Raw genomic sequence first — 22,720 nt, 5'->3', positions numbered from 1 at the left:
GATAGGTTCATATTCTGGTTGTGAGCGAAGAAAATCCATGATATAATGAATTCTTCTTGAGCTAGCTGTGTTAGGTGGTTGAAAGGTGAAAACACCATTTCCAGAACCATCTTCATCCTCAAAATACTCAAGTGGTTGGAATTCCAGTCTGCGCTATATATATATATATAACCACTTCAGTACGCTGAGGTCAAGAACAAAGATGGTTCTCAAAACATTGGTATTTTTGCCTTTCAACCACCTAAGACAGCTGGTAGCCCAAAGACTCTCAGGTTACAAGCTGCAGCTTGTAACCCGAGAGTCTTTCATCAACTGGTGTAAACTATATTTATATTATTCCACACTTCCATAAATTCAGAATTTGAAATTACTCTGACCATCTTGGTACGCTTCCTACCCCCCACATCCCACTGCAATTACCTGACAATTGAAAGCACAAAGGGATGAAATTCTGAAGATGGAGAACAGCTGCAAGTTCATTATATTGTATTTGGCTAAGTAAGTAAGTAAAGCTGTCCCGCTACACGCTATGTAGGTTGTTTGGGGGGAGCGGAGGTATAGCTCCTACTCTTTCTTGACCTCGGCACTAGATGGGGGTGAGCGGTCAGCATCACGCCCCGGCCGTGCTTTACCCCCGGGAAAGGATCCTGGTACCCATTGGACAGGAGGCTGGTGGGCCTCAGAGCCGGTCTGGATGTAGAGACTAGAGGAAAAATCCACTGCCCCCGTCAGGGATCGAACCCCGATCGCCCAGCCCATAGCTAATCACTATACTGACTGAGCTATCCCGGCTATCAACAGCAGATTTTGAGGTTAGGTAACGATAAAAAGTTGATCAATAACACAATGACAAACAGCAGAAAATTAACTCATAGACAGAGCCAAACATCAGTCAGATGATTAAGAAAACAGAATCAGCAAAGTTTTATTCCACTGAAGTTCTGCTTCTTGGTCGTATCAGCTGATTTTGGTCACTGCCATGCAAGATGCAGCCAGAAACCACATTGTGATAAAAGTACATAATATACCTGTAACAGAAACACAGTTAGCATGACATAACATATTTGCGTACCACAGCCTGACACTTGTAACTCCATACCAGCTAAGTTCCATGTACCACATTCCTTCAGTTTTGTGTACAATGGAAATTACAAATCTGAAGACACCAGTTGAAATTTACAACTGTTTGATTCAAATTCCTGTTTGTGGTGTGTTATTTTTAAACTTGAAACAATGCTCGGCAACAAAACCGCATTATGTAACAAATCTGTATCTGCGGAGACTGGAAAATCTTTAGCCAGCAGAGACATGGTTCAAGGAGCAGATTTGCTGGACTACATCAGTGCTGGTGAAAACTCTCCAACCTCTTAACAGATGGAGGTAGAATGTATGCAGGGATAGTAATTATGGTTAGGAAACTTCTAAGTAGAAACTATTTTCTGATCATGTGAGAAGGCAAAGCTGAATCTAATAAACTGTCCATTCATAATACTTCTAAGTTTAACAAGATTTTAACTTATAGTTTATTCAGAATAAAAGCTAATATTTTGTAAAATAGATATCATAAAAAATGTACTCTTTATGATTTTAGTTTCTGGTTAGCTCAAGCAAAGTAACATACAGAGGAACCTCAGAGTATTCTAGGGCATTAGCAGCAATGCTCTGAAGTACACATACATTCATTCTACTGATTTCCCCATCCACGACTGGTATGGATGGTTACGCGGCCCTGGTTCTGTGGTACCACCATAAAACTTGTCGCAGTCCTACTGTTTGATGAGGTCCCCTGATGTCCTGTACTGCAGTGAATAACAGATGAAGGCAGCTATATTGTCGCAGGGATGATACTGATGATAACGTTGCATTCTCGAAGATGCAGTTGCCAACTGTCCCATGAAGGCCAGCCAGTTCTCCTCGCAATTCCAAGACGCACACCTGCAAATCAACTGGCAGCAGTCAACTGTTCCACTTTCCATTTCTTGTTTTGTGGTCTTTATTGATAATTCTGCAATTCTACTTGAAGTGTCCAAACATCTTTACGACGGAAATTTCTGTTCATTTATTGTGTGTTAATTCAATGACTTACTTTCATCTATTCAGAACAATTAGGAATAGAATCTCGTATGCACACAACAAAACTGTTTAATGTTGGCTTTTGGGGATAGGCCACACAGAATGTTGATAATTATCCAGCATTTCAGCAAGTACTGGATAACTATCAGCATTCTGCATTGCCAGTCTCCAAAGCTGAAGTTACACACAAACTCCGGCTGAGAAAACTTAAGGAGAAGAATTGCACATATTTACTTTTTATGATTAAATTCTGATATAGAAAACTCATACGGTCAAAGATACTGGCCGCTATTAATGTTATAGCTTTAGTATTGTAACACTTAGAAAAGAGTTACTTTCATGCATCTAATTAGATAATTCTCTCATAATTGTATATACATATTCAGTAACATTTTGAGCTGTCTAAAGGAGTCAGAACCATCCTATCCCAATAAACAGATTATAGGCAATAAATATTAGATTAAAAGGAAGTTAATTTTTGTTAATTTGGCATGCCCTTTAAGTATGCCACACAACAAGAAATATTTTTGTAATGCTATAGAATATTTTTCACGCTGCAGTATTTTAAGAGACATTTTAGGAACATAATGAGTTAAATTGTTCATTCAAACACAGTTAATCTTTTTCATGAATTGATATCAATGATAAAATAGGATTTCAATATTATCGATAAATAAGTTCCTAAAAACATATTTGCCTAATTACTAAAATGACAATACAATGACAAAGTTCAGTAATTAATATCTTATAATTTCTTCGATACAAAATGAAAGCCTCATTAACTTCAATTCATTAGTGTGGACCACAATTATGCAATCCAGTACAGTCTTATTTATCTGTTATTATCATTGTGTATTGGTTTTGTATTACTTTTTAAATCTCCATCATCCCAGATTTTTGCGTCCAGTTTTCTTCCAAGTCGAAGGTTTGTTAGTGTGCAGCCAGACACTAATTCTGTAACAAATAAACAATCTAATTATAAATTAAAGATGCGCTCAATGACCACAGACAATTCACGTTATTGTGTCAGGGTCAAAGGCATAATAAACTAAGGTGTGTGCTATTACTACAATTTTTGGGCTTTCAGATGTTAACTTTTAGTTTTACAGTATGTTGTTAAGAAAAGCGCTATTCCATAAAAGTTTCATGTCAATAACTCGATATACTGTAACATGCAAACCAACAATCTTCCATAGATTTGAAAATGTTAAAAATCTTTAAAACCCTCTGAAACCTCGCCAACCTCATTTCACGCAGTTCACTAACCAAACCATACTTTAAAAAAATTACATTTCAACAAATACATGAAATTTGGTAGTTACTAGTTAAGTGGGGCTTATGCCCAATTTATGTTTAATTTCTGAGGTCACCAACCACATTTAAGAATGTCCACAGTTAATCATTATTTCCACATATTTTGTCTGATCTATAATTACATTCAACCATCGCTAAAAATCGCATAATCAATCATAACCTCCTAAAGCATTGTTTTTCCCCCTCCGACTCCCTGAAACATACATATCCCCCTCCATCTGTTCTAACTTCCCCTCCCTCGATCCTAATACTTGCCGTTTAAAAACAGCAGACTCATTAGCCAACCCCCTTTCCCCACAGCCTTAATAATCACCAGACACGATAAAAGGAGCTGGCAGCGTCAAATGGAGGAAAATATAAATCATTTTCATTCGTTGACTCCATAAGTAAATCCATTGAAATATCATAAAATTAACTGCACTACGTTAAAGTGTTTATTTTCTGCCCTACAGAAATATGATTTTAAAATTTAAGTCAATTATATCTAAATCTGCATTCTAATTGGATTTATAGGCATATTAAAATCTGTAACCAACTCGTTAAATGAAGTGACATATCGAGTTCCCTCCCAACCGGTATTTCGAAAATACCTTCACGTGACACTCTCACGTCCTATCTGCACCCTGAAATAACAATGGATACAAAATAAAGTAAATTCATTATGACGGTCTTTTCGTATTAAATTCTACATATCGTTGATGTTGCACTACTGTGTTGACCCTTATTTGGACCCCATGTTTTTAAACTAGTTAATAGTAATTGTAGTTGCCCAACATCTGGTGTGAAGCATCGGGCAGTCTTTGGAATTTTGATGACGATGCAGTGTTAAGGATCGCTCCCAAACTGCGTGCGTTAGCGTTAAAAGGGTCTCCATGTTAGACTAAACAAAGCATGCAGGTGTCTCCCATATATGGACATGGAATAACTTTGGCCAATCAGAAGCGATAATTTCAGGGCGGTTCCCAGGGCACACATCATCTTGAGCGTCCTTACAAATTCTATATAAAGCGCGAGACTGTCTCGCGCCGAATTTTTGGGGCAATAATTGCATGTGGAAACATTTAACTAAAAATGGTTAATTCTTCCGCAATTGATTATTGATTATGTACCATACTAAGAATATTATATTCTATAAACTTACGATTCCATATGCAAACAAGAAACATAACGTGAAACTGCAATCAAGAACACCAGTTTAATAAGGCTTCGACTACAACAAATTGTACGTCCTTACATCAGGAGTTTCGGCGAGCTCTCGATTTGGTTCACGTCCGACTACACAACCAGTCAATTACCACCTTACGACCAGGCCGCAAAGTCTTGAAGAATACACTGATTTTTTTTAGTACAGCACACACAAGCTTCACTACAACTCCGTGACGTAGCAAATAAGACATGGGGGAGGGGAACTTCGTGTTGCACAGACCGCACAAGCCATCTATAAAATTTGAATACGCCTGTTTCAGATAAAATCGTGTTCAAATGGGTCTACCGTTGAATTTATAAATGTTTTAAGAAATTTTAAAAATTATGTTTTTCATTCAATGAATTTTTTATGCTAAATCTAGCTTTAAGAATGTTTGCCCCATTTAATTCTACTCTTCTATGCACTACCTCTCTCAAGATATGAAGAGTTACAGAGCGTCCCAAGTTCACAACTGTCACGCCTTCGGTTAGGAAATTAGCATTATAAAATTAGGACACAATTTTTTATATGAAAGAAATGTTTGCTACATAACACAAGAACGGCATGTTGTTATGATTATTAAAATATCTTAGCATTATGATAAGATTACTGGCCCACACAGAACAAAAGCCATATTTTGTAAAAATACAATCTTACACAAGGATTTAAAATGTGACGGGTTTAAGCGAACAAACCAGAATCTACAACGAATAAAGAAGCGGGTGGAATTCGGCTGCACATCTCTCTCCAAAAATTCGGAACACTATGTAAAAGTTTCCAAAAATGTCTGCCTCAAAATAACTAGCGTTCAAGGAAAGAGCGCGGAAAGAATTGAAAACTAAAAACAAAACGAATCAAGCAGCGTGTAATATTTAGATGTTACTTTCTAATTTTACCCCCAGATGTCTCTGCCTCACTTGCTCATGCTTCTGTAGAATGTGAATACAATATAACGACAAGTTCTGCAAGAGAATGTCTTAAAATAATTTTGTTTGAAATAATTTTATTAAAAGAGTCAAGTTCTTTTCTTGCTGTGCAGTAAAGAGAGATCAATTTTAAAAAAATTGCCTTGGCAGGACCTAAGGTACTAAATTTTAAAGCTACACTTAATTCCCATACTGGTACTTTTTTAAGTTGTAAAATTTTTTGGCATAAAATATGAGTGAAAAAAACTGTCATAATAGCGAATACCCCTGCCAGTATTTGAACCAGATATGTCTCTCACAACTCCGGAGCATTACCACTCGTTTTGCTTCGATCGGCAACCATTTCAAATTAGCCTTCTTCCTTTGATTTAATAATTTTAACCATTTTTCGTAAAACCATGGTTTACGTTCCTTTATCAGATCATAAAACAATAATAATTAGTATGCACCAAACAAAATGTAGAAAGTGCTTTCAAAAGTTAGTGCACCCTGCCATTTGACATGAATTAGTTATTGGTATATTGTTAGCCTGACTATATGAAACATAGTTACAGCCTCTCAGGTGCTCCAGAAATTATTAGCCTTTTATATAGCACAAGAAAGTTTGTGTGGTGTTCACCTTGAAACCTGTCTTGAAATACATGAATCCAGAAAACATCCTTAAACCTAGTTACCTTAAGATCCACTTTAATATTGTCATTCCTTTTATGCCTAGATCTCCTATGAGGCTATTTATCTACAAATTTTCCAGCTACAATCATGTATTAAAATAATTCGGTCGTAAGAATAAAGCGAGAGGGAAATTTAACACTCCAACGATAGTAACCTGTTCTCTGATGGGAAATACAATTGGCTAACTTGTGTGTAAGCAACATGGCTCTCGTGACAAGTTACATTATTTATTTTACGGAGAAATACTGCTTTCATATTACAAATCTTTTGTAACATAAGTACCATACATCTTGAATCAGATTTATTCGCTTGTTTTATTTTTCTGTCTGTATGTTGGAGTTTAAAGAAATAGTTTTATGATACCCAATGTATTGACTCTACAAAGGGGATTAAGGTTAACATGAATGTATTTCAAAGTTGCAATGACACAAACGATGCCATTGAATTATTCCAGCCTCAGTCATTGTATTTAAAACCGATTGCACGCCTGAACATTTCTGTTCAACTTCCACAAATGAAGCTTCCAGGAAAAACAATTTCGAATTGGGAAGTAATGGAAAAGCTGAAAAATATGACAAAACCAGAAGAGTTTATTGTGTTAAAAGTTTCCAAAAGCACATTGGAGTTCATCAGATTTGAAGCAGAAATTGAAAACAAATCAAAACTTACCAGTGTTATAGCCCGTCTAGATACAAGAACAATAAAACTGTCAGGCTTCTCTGAACTTCTTAAGGTACGTGCAGCTGAAGCAAAAATACCTTTCCCTACAAGACACACATGGGATTCATATTTTCGTGATGCCAGAAATATGAATGAAATGAAACCAGGGGAAAGACCAGATACAATACACATATGTAATTTGCCCAGCAAATGGTTTACAACTAAGCAAGATAAGACCAAAGGCAATGAATTGCCCAGTGAATATGTTTTAAAAAAAGTGTTTGAAGTATTTGGAGAAGTTAGATGTGTGGATATTCCTATAGCAGATCCACATCGAAGCAAAATGAAGGCTCATGTATCTGGGATGAAAACATTTTCCTTTGGACAGGATCTTTCCTTTGAAGGTTATGTTCAGTTTAAGGAATACATCTGTTTTGTCAAAGCAATGGATGCTCTCCGTGGAATGAAGTTGTTACGTAAGGAAGGTGACAAGTCGTATACTGCAAATATAAAGGTAATCATATTTGTTAACCTCCTTCCATTAATTTTTAATGTTTTAATCTACATTGTATTTGAAGTGGTTATTCCTATTTTTTTAAAGGTGGATTTTGATAAGACAAAACACTTGAGTGATCCCTCCATCCGACGACGCAGAGTTGAAAGAGAAAAGTTAATGGCACAGGAGAGGGAAAGAGTGGATAGAGAAAGAAGAGAGCAGGAGATTCAGGATCAGAGGAAGGAAGAGGAGAGGTAGATTGGTGTTTTGACTTGTTTCATTTATCCTTTGTTATTGGAGTATAACTTTTAATGTATGTGGACATTATAATATAATCTGTTTTTCACACCAGTACTTGACTACTGGATGAGCTGGCGTAGCTCAGTCAGTATAGTGCCTGGATGACTGGGATTCAATCCCCTAGCCTCTGTATTCAGACTGGTTCTGGGGCCCACCCAGCCTCCTATCTAATGGGTACCAAGGTCCTTTCCTGGGGGTAAAGCACGACCAGGACGTGATGCTGCCCATTCACCCCCTTGTAGTGCCAAGCGCCTACATGGTGTATATTAGGACAGCTGTTACTTTTCTACCTGACTACTGGTTTGGAACATTTAATGGGATCTCACCTACGGTATGATGTCATAGTATGGACCTCATGCACAACACTACAGTGTGGCCCCATTATATTTCCTAATGTCAACTCCCTGAAGCCATCAAATAATATTATCTTGTTATTCTTCAAGCACTGTTTTCATTTTATACAGGTCAATGGCAAATCATATAGAACATTTCCTTTCAGGGTGAAAAAGTTAGAAGAAAAGCGTCAAAAAGCAGACAGACAGAAGCGAAGAGAAGAGAAACGTAAACAGAGACAGCTCATGAAGTTAAAGGAAAAAGAGACACGGGAAATGACCATGAAAATTGCAGTTGAGGAAAGGAAACTCCTTATAGCACAAAGGAAATTAGAAAGTATTCGACTCCTTGATGAACTTTTTGAAAGAGTAAAGGTTTGTTGTCATATGTTAATGTATATTTTAATCCACAACTGGAATCCATATACATAATATAAAAATCATTGTCTTAAATACCTATGTCACAGATTTAATTATTCCATACAAAATGTTGATAATCCATAAGTGTCACTTGCATTTCACTGTTTCTGATTAATAAATTAAGAAGCATCGAATTATGGAAAATTATGTGATGTACTTAAGTGATTCTGATATTAAAAGCATATCATTCTCTTTGGTGTAGAGGAACATAATATGCTTTAATTAATCAGAACAACTCTGTAGGATTTGAGGTTTTCACGGTGGTGAGTCTGAAGATGGCTGTCTTCTGGGTTGTTGCACAGTGTAGTATGGTAGTCTACCAGACAACCCAGAAGACAGCCATCTTTAGAACAATCCTGCTTCTGACCAGATTGTAGAGATTTGCATCACTGCTGAAGAATGCTGGTCATCTTTTAACATAGGTTTCTTAATCTAAATGATTGTTATTTACCATTAAATCAATTTTATGTAGTTGCAATTTCAGTATCAAATATTAACAGTACTAAGCAGAAGCAGTAGTGAGATTTCAGTTTCTTTTTTCTTTGTTTACAGGTTAATAAACAAAGAGAACTTGTTAAGATAAAGGAAGAGGCATTAGGAAGCAAGTCAAAAGTGAGACGGAAGAAAGAAGAGAAGATGAAAAAAAAGAAGGTACTTTGTTGGTCTTCTCAGTCACAATGCTTCTGTCTTTGGCCCTTATATAACTTTATTACTTAAGCCCTGGAGATGGAGGTATGTTCCTCCAAAACAATTGTAATTACATGTAGCATTGCAATGCAGAAGATCAATTTTGACATTTACATTTCACTGAGGATCTCGAATTGAATTTGTTGTATGTATATGCAAGTTCATTGATATAGTTTACTATGTATGTTGGGCATTACCCTGAAGTTCTTGGCCTCCCTTACCCAGAGAGATGTGCTGAGGGATAGTATCTTTCACAAGCGTTTCAGACTCATACCCATACAAAGTAATTCGTATAATTCATAGTTTTGTACAATTTTACATTTATAATAAGGAAGCAGGCCCCACTTAATGGTACCTGCACCTTGTCGTGGTGGTGGGGCTTGAGTACCTCAGTGATCCCAAGAGCTATGCTGGCGGTAGCATAGCTACTGGTAGGGCCTCCCTAGCCAGATTGGTCGAGGGGGAGAGGTCAGACTAAGACAGGTACCCTCGTCCTCCAGGTTGGGGGTTGGTCGCAAGGCTAACAACCTTGCAACATAAAAAGGAAGATGTTTCTAAACCTCAACCTCGGACAGACGGACCTAACAGAAGGACCGAATGGAAGAGGAGAATTGCGGAGGCCACGGACCGAATACGGACCTGAGAGCCATAGAAGAAGAAGAATAAGGAAGGAGGAAGGCTTAGGTCAGGGTCCAGTGGTGGGCTTCTCCAAACAGGATAATGAATGTTTCTGTTTTGTAAAAGGCAGAAAATTTCTTGATAAGCTGAGTAATGTGGTCCATGAAGTATCATCACACTTAATGTTGCCATTGTCATCACTTAATATAGCACCACAGTTTCATAGGGTATGTGAATGTGGGTACCTTCACATACATTTTACTTTAAGTACTTTTAGAGTTCTAGATTTGATAATTCAGTATTGTTTTTGTGGGGTATATTCCAACTTTCAGGAAAAGGAGAAGAGTGGGAAAGATAAACTGCAAGACAAAGAGCGAGAGCTGCGCACAAAGTTGGTTAAGAAGTACAAGAGTGCACAGGAACAACAGTTAGAGGAGCAGAGAGAAAAACTGCTTCAAACTATTGAGGGCAAGAACAAACTGCGCAGTGTGTTGGCTTCAACCAGCAAGAAGCCAGACCGAGAAGGTCGCTCCTCGATGTCTAGTATCTCCCCTAGTGACAGTGGCAAGGAAAAGTCCTCCACTTCAGAGATTACTGATCTCGTTTCAACTTGTAGACAGAGAGAAAATAACTGGAAGGGTAAGTCTGATATTCTGGAATTCATCTCCCTTATTTAGGGAAATCTAACAGTGAGGATGTATCAGAATTTTTCTAACTTTACGTACCTTTGGTTTGTGCTGCTGTAATTATATTACTGGATTTTTCTTGCAGAGAAAGAAGATTTTGATGGAAAAAGTTACCATGCTGCCTCACAGTATGATAGACACTGGCACCAGAATAAACATTATTGTGAAGATTCACAGAGCTATGTTTATTCGTATGATGATAGAGGGGGTCCTCCTATGTATCCAGATTGCTTTAAGAACTACCGAAGGTTTCCTCCTCATAATTTTAGATTTCATCACAGGGGTGGGCTTTATCCTCGTAGACAAGGATTCTATGTTCCTCGGTGGAAAAAGTATTCTCGAGGTGGACGCGGCTCTTATCGCAATTTCCAAGCACGAGGCTTCCCTTCTGATTCTTCATGTTATTACAACAATGTCACAAGTGACTACTACCGATACTTCCAGAAGCTAGCTAAAGGAAGTAAAGAGGAAGAGTCGTCACACTCGCAGTCTCAGAATTCTCAGTCTGTTAACCGTTCACGCTCATCTCATTCAGAGAACAGATCGCTATCTAGGACGACATCGCGCTCAAAGTCTTGTTCCCGATCAAGATCTTCCTCTAGGTCTTGGTCACGTAAACGTTTCAGGTCACAGAAAAAGTCTCGGTCTAGAACTCGTTCATATTCTAGGACTCATTCAAAAACTAGGACAAGGTCACCATCACAGTCTGTGATGCATTCAAAGTGGAATCATGGTGTTGCAAAGAAAAGTGCAGTGGTTGAGTCAGTGAGTCAGTCAAAAGGTGAGAAAACAAGAAGACATTCTCATAGTAAGAAAAAGAAGAAAAAAGATCAATGAGATGATGTGTGCAGTGATGGCGAAACATAAAATACAGTAGAAAGTGTATGCAAGTTTAAATTAATTCTTGTATGCATAGCCTTAATGTGCACCAAGAATTTGGTGATGTGTGTATGTTTTGCCTCTTGGAAAGTAAAGTGTGATACTTTTATAAGAAATTTGTTACTCCATTTAGTACAAATATGCTGTTTATAGTTAGAGCATAATTTGTTATGGAAATGGAGAGAAGTTTTTATTTTTCAAATTCAGATAAATTTTCTGAAGGTCTGAAGACTAGGTTCTTCCAGTAGCAATATTATGGGGCATGACTTGTGTTGCATAGATTACACCTTCTCGAGATTAGTGTTTAAAAGTAAGGCGGTTGCTTGAAGTTAGAGACTACATTTATGGAATTTTGATACCATGTAATTTTGGGTTTGTAACAAAATTATCAAATTTAACTGCAGTACGTTTACAAACAGCTTGGTCAATACATGTGTACATGTACTCTGACCTACATGCAGCATTGTAAATCACTGATTACAGAAATGATAGCATAAATTTTCTATAAGTCTTTGGACATACAATATGTAAAGCATTGCTTTGGGACTATATGCCGTTAAGCCATACAAAATAGTTCAAAGTAAACTACATTTTACAAATAAATTATTCTCTTTTTATGAAGTGCTCTGTTTCTTACAGTCTATATTAAAAGAAATTTACTATGTACCATTAAATCGTCATGTAGAGTTCATTATCCCAACACCATACCACAGCACACAGTAAGTCAGGAAAATTATTGCTGTTCATACTAATACTCCCTGCATATTATATTTGGTTATGTTAAAATATTTCCAACTAACTTTCACCACTCGTATGTGAAGTGTACATACATACATACATACTACACTTCTGTCAATCCCTGGCAGAGGCCTTTCTTCTAACCTCCGTGTCCAGACTGGCTCTGGGGCCCACCAAGCCTCCTGTCCATTGGGTACCGGGTTCCTTTCCCAGGGTGTGCTGTGACCACTCACCCCCTTCTGGTGTGGATATTGAGAATGAGTAGGAGCAATACCTCTTCTCCTCTGGCATATAACAGGATGGGAAATAAATTAGCAATATGGATGCTGACTGAGAGTGATGCAAATTAGTTTTGGAAGTACAGTTTTTTATTTGATCAAGGTAAGGGGAAAACAGCAGATACGTAAGGTTTCAAAATAGCTGCTTTACATAATAGCTTCGTTACTGACAAAAATCAGCTGATAAAAATAAATCTTTGTGTGATCAAATCAATGAAAATTCAAGTTACTATAATTTTTTGTCCATAATGCTGCTGAGTTGACAGATGTAAATTAATCAATGATATTAATATTTGATTATGTTTTGGCTACCTTATAATTACATGAAGGTATAGGAATAAGAAAGTAAACTGCAGGAAAACTTTAAACATTAAAATAATTAAATGTGTTGCTTGTTAGCATCATTTCTGTTAATAAAACTGGGATTCCTAGAATTTAACGTGAGATAGAAGAAACTGTTGGACCTGAGACTACCAAATCAAGTTTCCATGTAGCATATTACGGTATGAACTTAACTGTCCCCACACCTGTGAAGTACAGATGGTCTGACAATTCTCTATCTTCATCTGCCTTCTGTAGTGCCAGTTTGAATTCTCTGCCCTTTTCTTGCATTTTCTTACAATCTTGTAATGGAGAGTATCCAATTTCAAACTAATTCAGAGCTAAGAATTCTTGAAGTGGACAATAGTTTTTGGGGCCAACTTTGCACCTTCTTTCTATATTATCAACACCGCCAACTTCGTTTCAGAACTAAGGCTTGTACTGATTAAAATCCGTGGCGTAACAGCTCCAGAGAGCCAAAGCCGACTAGCTGGCCTCACATTCACATGCCTAAGCAGAGGTGAACGATCATCCAACCAGATATAGGATGACGTGTGGTCAGCACGACGAACCCCCAGCCATTGCTAGCTTTTCTGACCGGATTACGCTACTCATTGTAGCTCCCCAATTTCCTCATGATGCTAGGTTGGCACCGGTCCCATACACTGGTCGAAAGCTCATGAGAAAATTTCTTCTCCCCCGAGACTCGAACCAGTGCGCATTCCGTATCGCCAGTCCGAAGCATGATGCCTCAGACCGCGCGGCTACGGCGTGGGACAAGGCTTGTACTGATACTTCCTTCAAATTTCTTGCATATCACTCATTACTTATATACTCTATGTGAAATCTTGAAATGATTATCCTTATTTTAATCTGTGTGTGTTTGCTTGAATTCTACTAAAGTCCCTACATAAGAATATCACAAATATTGCTTCCAGTAACACTTTCTGACAAAATCGAGATCAATACCTCACAGAAAATGGCACTTCAGTTGGTGAACCTCACTATTAACACTACAGTCAAGTTCCAACTATGAAAATGAAGTTTTTAAAAAACTAGCACATGAAACTATGACTTGGTTCTTATTTGAATTACATGCCCAAAATATAATTCACAACACTTAACGCTTATGTTGGTAGTTAAGAGCCATCACTATCACTTTCAGACAAATTGTATACAGCACTATTTGAGTCTTTACTCAGACTATCTGCAAGACTTCCTCCACTGTTCACCTTCCTGTAACACCGATGTTTATTGCAGCAACCACAGTTCTTCAGTAACTTACACACTATGAAGTATGACATTATCATGATGAGAACTATCACATTAGCAGAGAAAGCTATAAACATCCAATAAAACCATTTGTTTGTTTCCAGTGCTGGTAGAATGGCTTTTGGATAGCAATAACTTTCAGCTTTTGACATCTGCTTAAGAGATGCATCTCCATAGCATGAAACACACTGGTAGTCATTTGAGCCTGAACATGTCTTGCAGGTGTAGTGGCAGTATGAGCAGACAGGTTGAGACTTGGCATCGAGACTTGGGAAGTATCGCTCGGGACATGCTGCCTCGCATCGCCCATTGTGCAGAAACAGCCCCTTTACACACACTGCATAAGAAAACACATATATGAAAATCAGATATTAAAAGACGAGAGAGTCACAGAAACTTTCAAAACATAAAATTGTTATGTTTTCCACACTGTTTGATTTTCCCTTGAAATGCTGAGTATCACAGAATCATAACACCAGCAGTGATCCCTCCCAAGCAACAATTTTTGTTTCTAATATCTGCACCTCCATTGTGTATAAATGTTGTTCATGGACTGAAAAATGTAAACCCAAAGACCTCAAGTGTATTTGACATTAAATCTGCAAATGTCAAAAGTGCAAATAAACATAAAATATATATTACTGCATAAACATGTCTGGGATTTTTTTCTAGGAAAGGGACAGCTCAATCAATAAATGAAATGACACACCTCATCATCAGTCACCCTTAATTTCAGTAAACCAATGAGTCGGCTCGGAGGGTCAGTAATCAACTACTGGTTCATCATAAAAATGTTCCAAGTCTGCAAGTTTAGAGGGGTCTTAAAAGCTCACAGATCTAATATAGACTACTTATTTTTTAATAGATGAGACAATCACGGGCTAATTTAAAATATTCACAATCAATGCCATAAAATTACACAAGTGAAAAACAGATCTTGAATTCTACCACAGTAGTACCCAGTGCGATTTTGATGGATACGTGTTACGCTCGGAACTATACAAAGCGAACTAGAAACATCTAAGCTACTAATGAAGCACATAACAAACTACATACTGTGACAACCTTGCATGAGGCTAACTTGAATTTATGTTACAAATGGAATTATAGGCATCGCTTTGGAGGCAAATATTTGAGTTAGACAAGTATTCAAGTCACAGACAACTAACAATTCCATGCATTAGGGTCCTTCTTAAGAAGCTGACACTCAGACTACAAAGAAATTTTCTGTCATTTATGAACAGGCTTTTATGAATTCTCTAAACATAAATTTAACTAAGTCAGGTGGCCAACACTGTAAATTTTCCTGTAATTTAATTCCAAGACATACTCCAGTAGTTCAGAATATGCTGCTGTTCAAAAAAATGTCATATGTCTGCAGTTTGAAGTACATTATATAACTGCAACAGTAACATGATACTAGAATAGGATACATACACTGTACAGAATAGTGCAAACAATTATTCACTCCTGAAATATGACAAACAAAATAGTTGTACTTAATTTGGAAAGTTCAACAAAAACTCACACTGACAACTGACAACAATTCTACTCAATCAACAAATCAAAGATGTGAGGATAGAAAATGCAAGGTTTTATGTTTAAGAGCACCCAGAGTTTGGAATGCAGGGAAGACGCAAGATGTGCAATGGTTAAATTAGTATAGGCAACCCTTGCTTAACACTCTTATATGGCTCCTAGAAAACCAGGTGTTTAGTGGAACAGAATTAAGCAAAACCACATCACCCATAAGAATTAATGCAGATAAATATTTGTTAATAAAGCTCCCTACAAACAATATATGAACACTTAATACAACTTCTAAATGAAAATGGTTCATTTAATGTTTTGAACTTTCAAATAATGTATATTACAAAATAAATTATGTAGTGAGATGCACATGTATCTGACTACATAATGCTGGAATGATCCAGCATCAGTTCTGGACATAATGATAAAGACAAATTGTACAGTGATACCTTTATCCCTATGCATCACGCCATGAGGATGTATACTGACAAGCAAGTGAAGTTTCATCCATTCTTTATCTTGTACTAGATGGAAATGAGTATGAGCCAGGATAGCTCAGTCAGTATAGTGACTAGCTACAGGCTGGATGACCGGGGTTCGATCCCCGACAGGGGCAGAGGATTTTTCCTCTATCCTCTGCGTCCAGACTGGCTCTGGGGCCCACCAAGCCTCCTCTACAATGGGTAGCGGGGTCCTTTCCCGGGGGTAAAGCCGGCCGGGGCGTGATCCTGACCGCTCACCCCCATCTAGTGCCAAGGTCAAGAAAGAGAGGTGCTATACCCCCTCTCACCCCAAGCGCCTGTATGGCACGTAGCGGGACAAACTTTTAGATGGAAATGAGTGGCGACAGCTTTCATGATTCAATACATAAATGACACGGCTGATCCCAGAGATGTTTTGGACTGGTGGCAAAGATAACAGTCCAAAGAATCCCACTTTGCTAAATGAGCTATTACAGCTGTGCACAGAACTGAAAAGATTCAGTTGTGCATGTGTGCACAGAGTTTAATGCTAAGTAAAGGTATGATTTCCAGTGCTGATATAACCAATGGCATTTAAAAACCAAGAGTGCTAACAAAGCTTGTCTATACTTATCAAATTAAATATAACACATAAGAAATAACTAAAAACACATAATATAATAAACAGTTTGTGCAACTCCAGAGCTAGCAATGTGTGTCTCTGAGTTGACATATTATCACTACAAATAGAAAAAAGGATTTGAGATTTCCAAGGTGGCAATGGCATGAGTTTCAGTTACATTCTTCTGGGCTGTTGTACTGTGTACTCTTGTGGTTGCATATGAATATTCTGAAGGAGGATGCTGCCTCCATCTTTTGGGTTAGAGTGTTGGTTTATGTAAGTGTAGGTAGAGGATTGTACTAGGGCCAATCTGAGCTGTAGGAGGGAGAAGGGAGATGGAGCCCAGTCAAGGCCAGTAGGAGTGAAGAGGACAGAGGCCTCTTCAAGACCCCCAAAGAGAGAGATCACATATGGAAAAAGCATGTGTCTTATCTTTAAACAGAATTTCCTTCCGTTCCTTTGGGTTATAAATAAGAGACTTCCACGACCTTCTCAGACAGTACCAGTCCTCACTGTTCATACTGTTAGATGCATCTTGAAGATAAAGGATGCATATTCATTCGAAATGCTGGTATACAACCACAAGACTAAAAGGCACAACAATGGGCAAGACAACAGAAATTTGTTGATATGTTTACTACATTTTAATTTTCTTACTTCACTGAAATAATCCACATTTTTCCCCCCAAGCAATACTGTTTTGCAAGATGAAAGATTATTCCCGAGAACATTAAGCATATTTTTCTGATGAAAACCCTTCATTATGTCTAAAAGACAAGATGTGGTTACAGCAAAAATTAATATTCACAAATTTCACAATGTTAGAAAGATTCAGAATTTCTCAAAATGTAATGTAACAATACACTAATTGTATACAAATGTTTCATGTGACTCAACAACTTATACAAAAGTATCATCACAATTTGCCAATTCCAGGGTAAAGAGGAATAAGTCCTAAAAGTTCAGGACACAAAAAACAGTTTTCATTAAGTTCTAACAAGTCATTCTGATTGATTTTTAAAGACATTTATAGCAGTATCATTATAAGTAATATGAAATATAGGCTGTAAAATAGTAATCACACTTGCAATTTTTGGACTTAGATCTTATCCTAGTGCCAGCAAATTGTTTCTTACTAGATCCCCATTAAGGGATGAATAAAGCATGAATGTTTCAAAACAAGTGAAAAATTTAAAATTTCAATTCTTAAATGGTTCCTAACACAAGCATTTTTTATCCATTTCCTCTCTTATGCACCTTCTACATGGTAGGCAAACTACTACATGCAGCCTAGATGAGGCCTGTGAAAATTTTTAGTCTGGCCTATGACATTTTTTGGAAACTATTAATAACAAGGCCTTTTATTAACTGTTTTTTCCTCACACCAGTACATATTATAGTAAGTGTACTGTAACTGCAAGAAAATGGAGCATTTGTGGAGACGTAAATTCTGAGGCCAAAGTACATTTACCTACAACACTTACAAGCACATGCAAAGTCAAGTGTGACTCATTACAAAACAGGTGTAATTCATGACAGCATCTATCACAGATGATATCATGCCTGTATTGATTACTAATAGTGCAATTTGTATGTATTTTCATAATCTATAAATTCAAGTAAACTGAAATGAATAATGAATAACTAACAGTTTTTGCCATCCCGAATTTCTTTCATGAGGCCCTCCGGCACGTAATCTCAAAGAAATAATCTGATCTGGCCCCTGAATAAGAATAATTGCTGAACCCTTTCAAAGAAAAAAATCAATATCAGTATAACATTGTATATCATAAATATTTGTGTAGGCGTATTTCCAGTGAATTTACCTCTTAAGATTTCTTTTTTTCACTGTGCAAGTAATGACAACCATGACATTTTAATATCAATGAAGAACTTTGGAAATAAAAGATAGTGACCAGCTACAGTATGGACAGCCAAGATTTGATCCCCAGCAAATTATATTGCACTCACTTGGCATAAAACACAAAATATTGGTATTTTTATAAATAATCAGACCCTTAAAAGTTAGAAAATTCCAATATTTCATGTTCAACTGATAGACAAGAAAACTAAATGCATGCCCTCATAAGCATACAAGCAAAACTAAATTTGATATAAATGGCACCAAATTACATAAACAATATATGAAGTGAGGGTTTCACATCAGAAATGAAATTCTACTTTACATAAGGTTATAATTGGTGTGACTTTAATACAAAGCATACAAATAAACTGAGGAATGATCTGTTTGTTTATTTATACAAACATTTTATACTTTACACATTCTATAATAACTTTTTTCAAGAAAGGTACTTGCTAGCCCAGTTTAAGTACATCCTTTCACCAGTTAAAGAGTTTTTCTTCTCATTGTTTTAATTAGATATAAATCTATAAGCCTACATACAGACTTCTACTTAATCAACTTGAATCATGCAGAGTAATGACATTAAGATAAGGACATGCAAGATAAACTTCAGGCGCACATGCTGTTGGGTGAAGGATCAAGATCAGACTCTGCTACATAAATGAAAATCAAATCTGCACATCAGCTACATGGAAATGAACGTGGACCAACTCACCATTCATCAGTTTTGAGTTGTCCCCCGAAGATTTTCCTTTGCAACCATCAACTTTCTCTTAGGCTCGGCTGAGACCAATCGAATGAATGTCTAGAAGCTTAAGAAGCCCGCCACCTGTTTGTATCTTGAAACAATCTGCTAAGTTTCAAATAAGTGCAAAACACACACAAAGCTGACAGTCACAAGTATCTAAACTATACACAGCTAAACTGCATGTGTGGATCATATTTTAAAACTAAACTGTCCATGAGAAATCACTTTTGTTTCTGATTCATACGTCTGGAAAAAAATCTGATATCATACCACTAGACTGTGGATGTCATATGCTGAAATATGGTTCTTATAATTTAAGAACTTAATTTAAAAATAAAAATACAGTTTGAACAGGTAAATACATTCAGAGTTGATCCAACAGTAAGAACATCTTCATTTATGCTTAAAAACCAACTGGGTTTTATATTTTACCTGTATGTACATAGTGAAGTTCATCACATTTTCATTTACAGCGTTACAAAGTTTCACTGCAAACAATTATATAATAATATATAAACAAAACAACTCTTTTAGCCTCTACCACCATGCTTTATGGCTTATGCATAGTCCAGCAGCCCAAGTGTCAAGGTAGCATATCATTCACCCTGAAGTTAAAGTCTAGCTGACAGTCTTGCAGTTCAAGAGGGTAAAAATCCCCTGCTTCTGTATGATACAGGTTACACACTGTAACTTGTGGGTGGCAATATAAAATAGAAAATGACTGCCAAATCATTACTACAGTAAAAATGTCCTGTATGTGTCATGACGCAACATATACAACCACAATGGAAAGTACTGTGTTTTGTTTCTTTATTAAAAAGGTTATGGAATATAATCTTAAGAATTTTGATATTCTCAGCACCAAAAAAGAAATTGACTATTCCCCATCTCGAAGTTCGAATTCTGATACTATGGGATAATTTCAATCATACAAAGTTTAAAATTAAAAAATCTTTTAGAAAAGCAATGCAGTGACATCAAGGAAGGAAACCAACAGCCTCAAACTTATTGCACTTGGAGAACTTTTAAAACTGATATAAATGTGCAAAGTTACCGAGAAGGATGTTCCCACTTGACTTATCACTCAGGTAGGATTGTGAGTGTGGGACAAATATAATTCTTTTAAAGTCTATAATCACTTTCACTCAAACACAGATTTGAATTTTCCTCAAGATCTGGAACTACTCTGGTACACACATTCAGTATAGCTGAGGGGAACTGTAAAGAAACAGCTATGCACATCATATGCAAAACATTAATTTGATTTATGAACTCACCATTTACACTTTAAACATTGTAATGATACTGAGTGCTATGCTATTAGAACTATATACCTGCATAAATATTATTGGCTATGGGCAGTTTGTTCAAATATTTTCTACAGTCAGTAGAGGCACAGTTTGAGTGAATGTGCTACTTAGGTGCATCCAAATTCACACCTTTGGCCCCATTAAAGGCAATATATTAAAATTACATAATAACATGATAACAGAACTCTATTACCACTATTACAAGAAAACTGGTATCATATTCAAAATTACTGAGAGTTTGCAGACTTGTCAAATTCGTCACTTTCAATGGGAAACAAAATTTTGCAAACAATGTCACTTTAGTTTTATTATGATTTACACAGATTTTAAATAGAACCAACATACATTTTTTACCATAGTTGGACACGTTCAGTTTTAAATATATGCACCACATTTTTTATTTCAACTTCCCTTTCAATAAGCTCTACACACAACTATTCTACACAAATGTTAAGACAAATGTTACAACAGTTGGAAGGTTAACACAATGGGCTAGCAAGCACCTACCTGAACAGTTGTTTTCTTCAAAATCACGGATCCACATTCAGCCAGAAGAAATAACTACAATGAGTAATTTTAAAGAGTAATGTAAATAGCATTTATACCATGAAGAAAGTCATAAATATGGAGTGAAACTTAGTAACAAACAAGACAAAATCATGCACCTGAAGTATGTGACATTCTTATACTCCAACAAGTTTTCCATTATGTAGGCAGTTTCATGAACAAATGTTTGTACAGCGACACAAATGTTCTTCAGCTTCAACTTCCTTTAGATATGACTAGCACACAGCACTGAAATTATAACTTTTAAAAATGTCCCTAAGAAATGAATACAGGTCAAACTGGAATTAAACAGAACAAAACTGTGTAGTTAAAATGGAAGTACACATTTTCCAAACACATTCCTTATAACCTTGCATACCAAACTGACCTTGACAGTCATTTATTTAATACAAATTTATTATTGTAAATACAAACCCACTGTTTCAAAGTTATCCATGCTACAGATATCACAAAGTATAAGAGTCAGAAACTTCACTAATTATTCAACACATGGGAAAACATTTCATGCAAAACTTGCAGCTGAAAAAGAGATTTAAATTGTATGTTCACAGCAACTTTGTCTGATGATATTAAACTGCCCCACAACTTTAGTATAGACATGAATAAGAAACTGCACAAAATCTATTCATTATCTCCACATTTATTTACTGCATTTTGTGCAATGAATTCATTCATGCAATTTTTATGTCTTCTATTATTACTTCTGCAGCACTTTTAACAAAAATGAATTTCACTCAACACAAAATACAATTCTACTAAATTAACCTTGATCAGTTGTGTGTCACGGTGTACACGCAGTCAGCTGGCTGTGTGTTGTGTACTTCTGCCAATATCATTACCCCAAACTTCAGGCACCCATGTAGGATGGGATTTAAATCACTTCCTTTTTATAAAGGTTAAAGATGTAAGAAAATATGGAAAATTACAGGGAAATAGATTACAAGCTTTCGGTAAATCAAAAGTGATGCACAATTTAGATACAAATGAATACCATAATGTTTGAATAAATGTCAGATATATCATACTAAATTACCAGTGACTCAGTAATGTAGAAGATATGACACATGGTACATAAAGCCATGCTGTATGTGTTCTCATCTGTCAGTAGAGTACAAACAAACAATGATATTAAAATGGTTATTCTGTGCCAGTATTTCACAAAAATATTACATAGAGCAGTGCTCCATTTCTAATACAATTATAGTCATCACATAGTCTGATATTATCTGTATATTTTCACTCTGTTATCTCAGATAACTGATTAATATCTCATGGCTTCTAAATAAATAAAAGTGCTCTTATTTATCAAACGAAAAAAACATTTTGAATGAGTCTCCACCAACTGTTCCAGCAAACGACTCACTAAAAGTTATATATTCTGACAGCATCAACTGCATACAAGCCTGGAAAAGCTCTCTACAATGACAGAATTCAGTTTCCTTATTTACGGTCACTTTTAGATACTTCATGTATGGAAACTCTGTGGATCCATTCACTAGCATTTCATTGCAATAATATAACTTTACTGCTAAAGCATCAGCAGATATTTACCAGACTCTAGGTTGAGAGAAATTTTCTGGTCAAAACAATGTCCATATTAAAGATTCACCACAATTATTAAAACAGCTCACAGATTTTATTATACTTTTGTTAACCTTAATATACAAATACTGCTTGATTTGTGTGTAGAATGGTAAAAGATATGTCTTCTCACAAATAACCACTGAGGAAAAAATAAAAACTTGGAAGGAGAATGATTC

At 36.4% G+C, this 22,720-nt stretch overlaps 2 protein-coding genes and 1 long non-coding RNA gene across 9 annotated transcripts in view; 1 reads left to right on the top strand and 2 right to left on the bottom strand.

The window, feature by feature from the left end:
- LOC110835321 (uncharacterized) overlaps positions 1–4,773 on the bottom strand; it is an 88,527-nt gene extending 83,754 nt beyond the window's left edge. Inside the window, exons 1-3 of one of the 2 annotated variants that reach the window (XR_015532611.1) lie at positions 4,529–4,773; positions 2,944–3,027; positions 1,771–1,935 (exon numbers count right to left, since the gene is read on the bottom strand). This is a non-coding gene — a long non-coding RNA (uncharacterized LOC110835321). The remainder of the gene's footprint in view (positions 1–1,770; positions 1,936–2,943; positions 3,028–4,528) is intronic. The other variant, XR_015532612.1, reaches the window with a different exon arrangement.
- A 1,583-nt stretch (positions 4,774–6,356) lies between these two features.
- Xe7 (A-kinase anchor protein 17A) lies at positions 6,357–11,923 on the top strand. The gene is made up of 6 exons (XM_087340547.1): positions 6,357–7,345; positions 7,433–7,581; positions 8,127–8,334; positions 8,932–9,030; positions 10,017–10,323; positions 10,456–11,923. Exons 1-6 carry the CDS (start codon positions 6,572–6,574, stop codon positions 11,205–11,207), a joined length of 2,289 nt encoding a protein of 762 aa, XP_087196673.1. The 5' UTR covers positions 6,357–6,571; the 3' UTR covers positions 11,208–11,923.
- Positions 11,924–12,333: 410 nt separating this feature from the next.
- The window catches only part of LOC110835312 (furin-like protease 1), a 329,508-nt gene continuing 319,121 nt past the window's right edge, over positions 12,334–22,720 (bottom strand). For 5 of the 6 annotated variants that reach the window (XM_087340543.1, XM_087340544.1, XM_087340542.1 and 2 more), the window contains one exon: positions 12,334–14,195. In XM_087340543.1, coding sequence (XP_087196669.1) covers positions 13,726–14,195 — 470 coding nt within the window. In that variant the 3' untranslated portion in view covers positions 12,334–13,725. Of the gene's footprint in view, positions 14,196–19,420; positions 20,955–22,720 lie in introns of those variants that run through there. The other variant, XM_087340545.1, reaches the window with a different exon arrangement.

Source organism: Zootermopsis nevadensis, unplaced genomic scaffold (genome assembly GCF_977971745.1).
Source record: "Zootermopsis nevadensis isolate Lab colony 2312 unplaced genomic scaffold, Znev_1.0 Znev_ptg000061l, whole genome shotgun sequence".
NCBI lineage: Eukaryota > Metazoa > Arthropoda > Insecta > Blattodea > Termopsidae > Zootermopsis > Zootermopsis nevadensis.
Note: the sequence above shows the minus strand (reverse complement) of the source record. Positions and strands in the feature narration are given on the sequence as shown.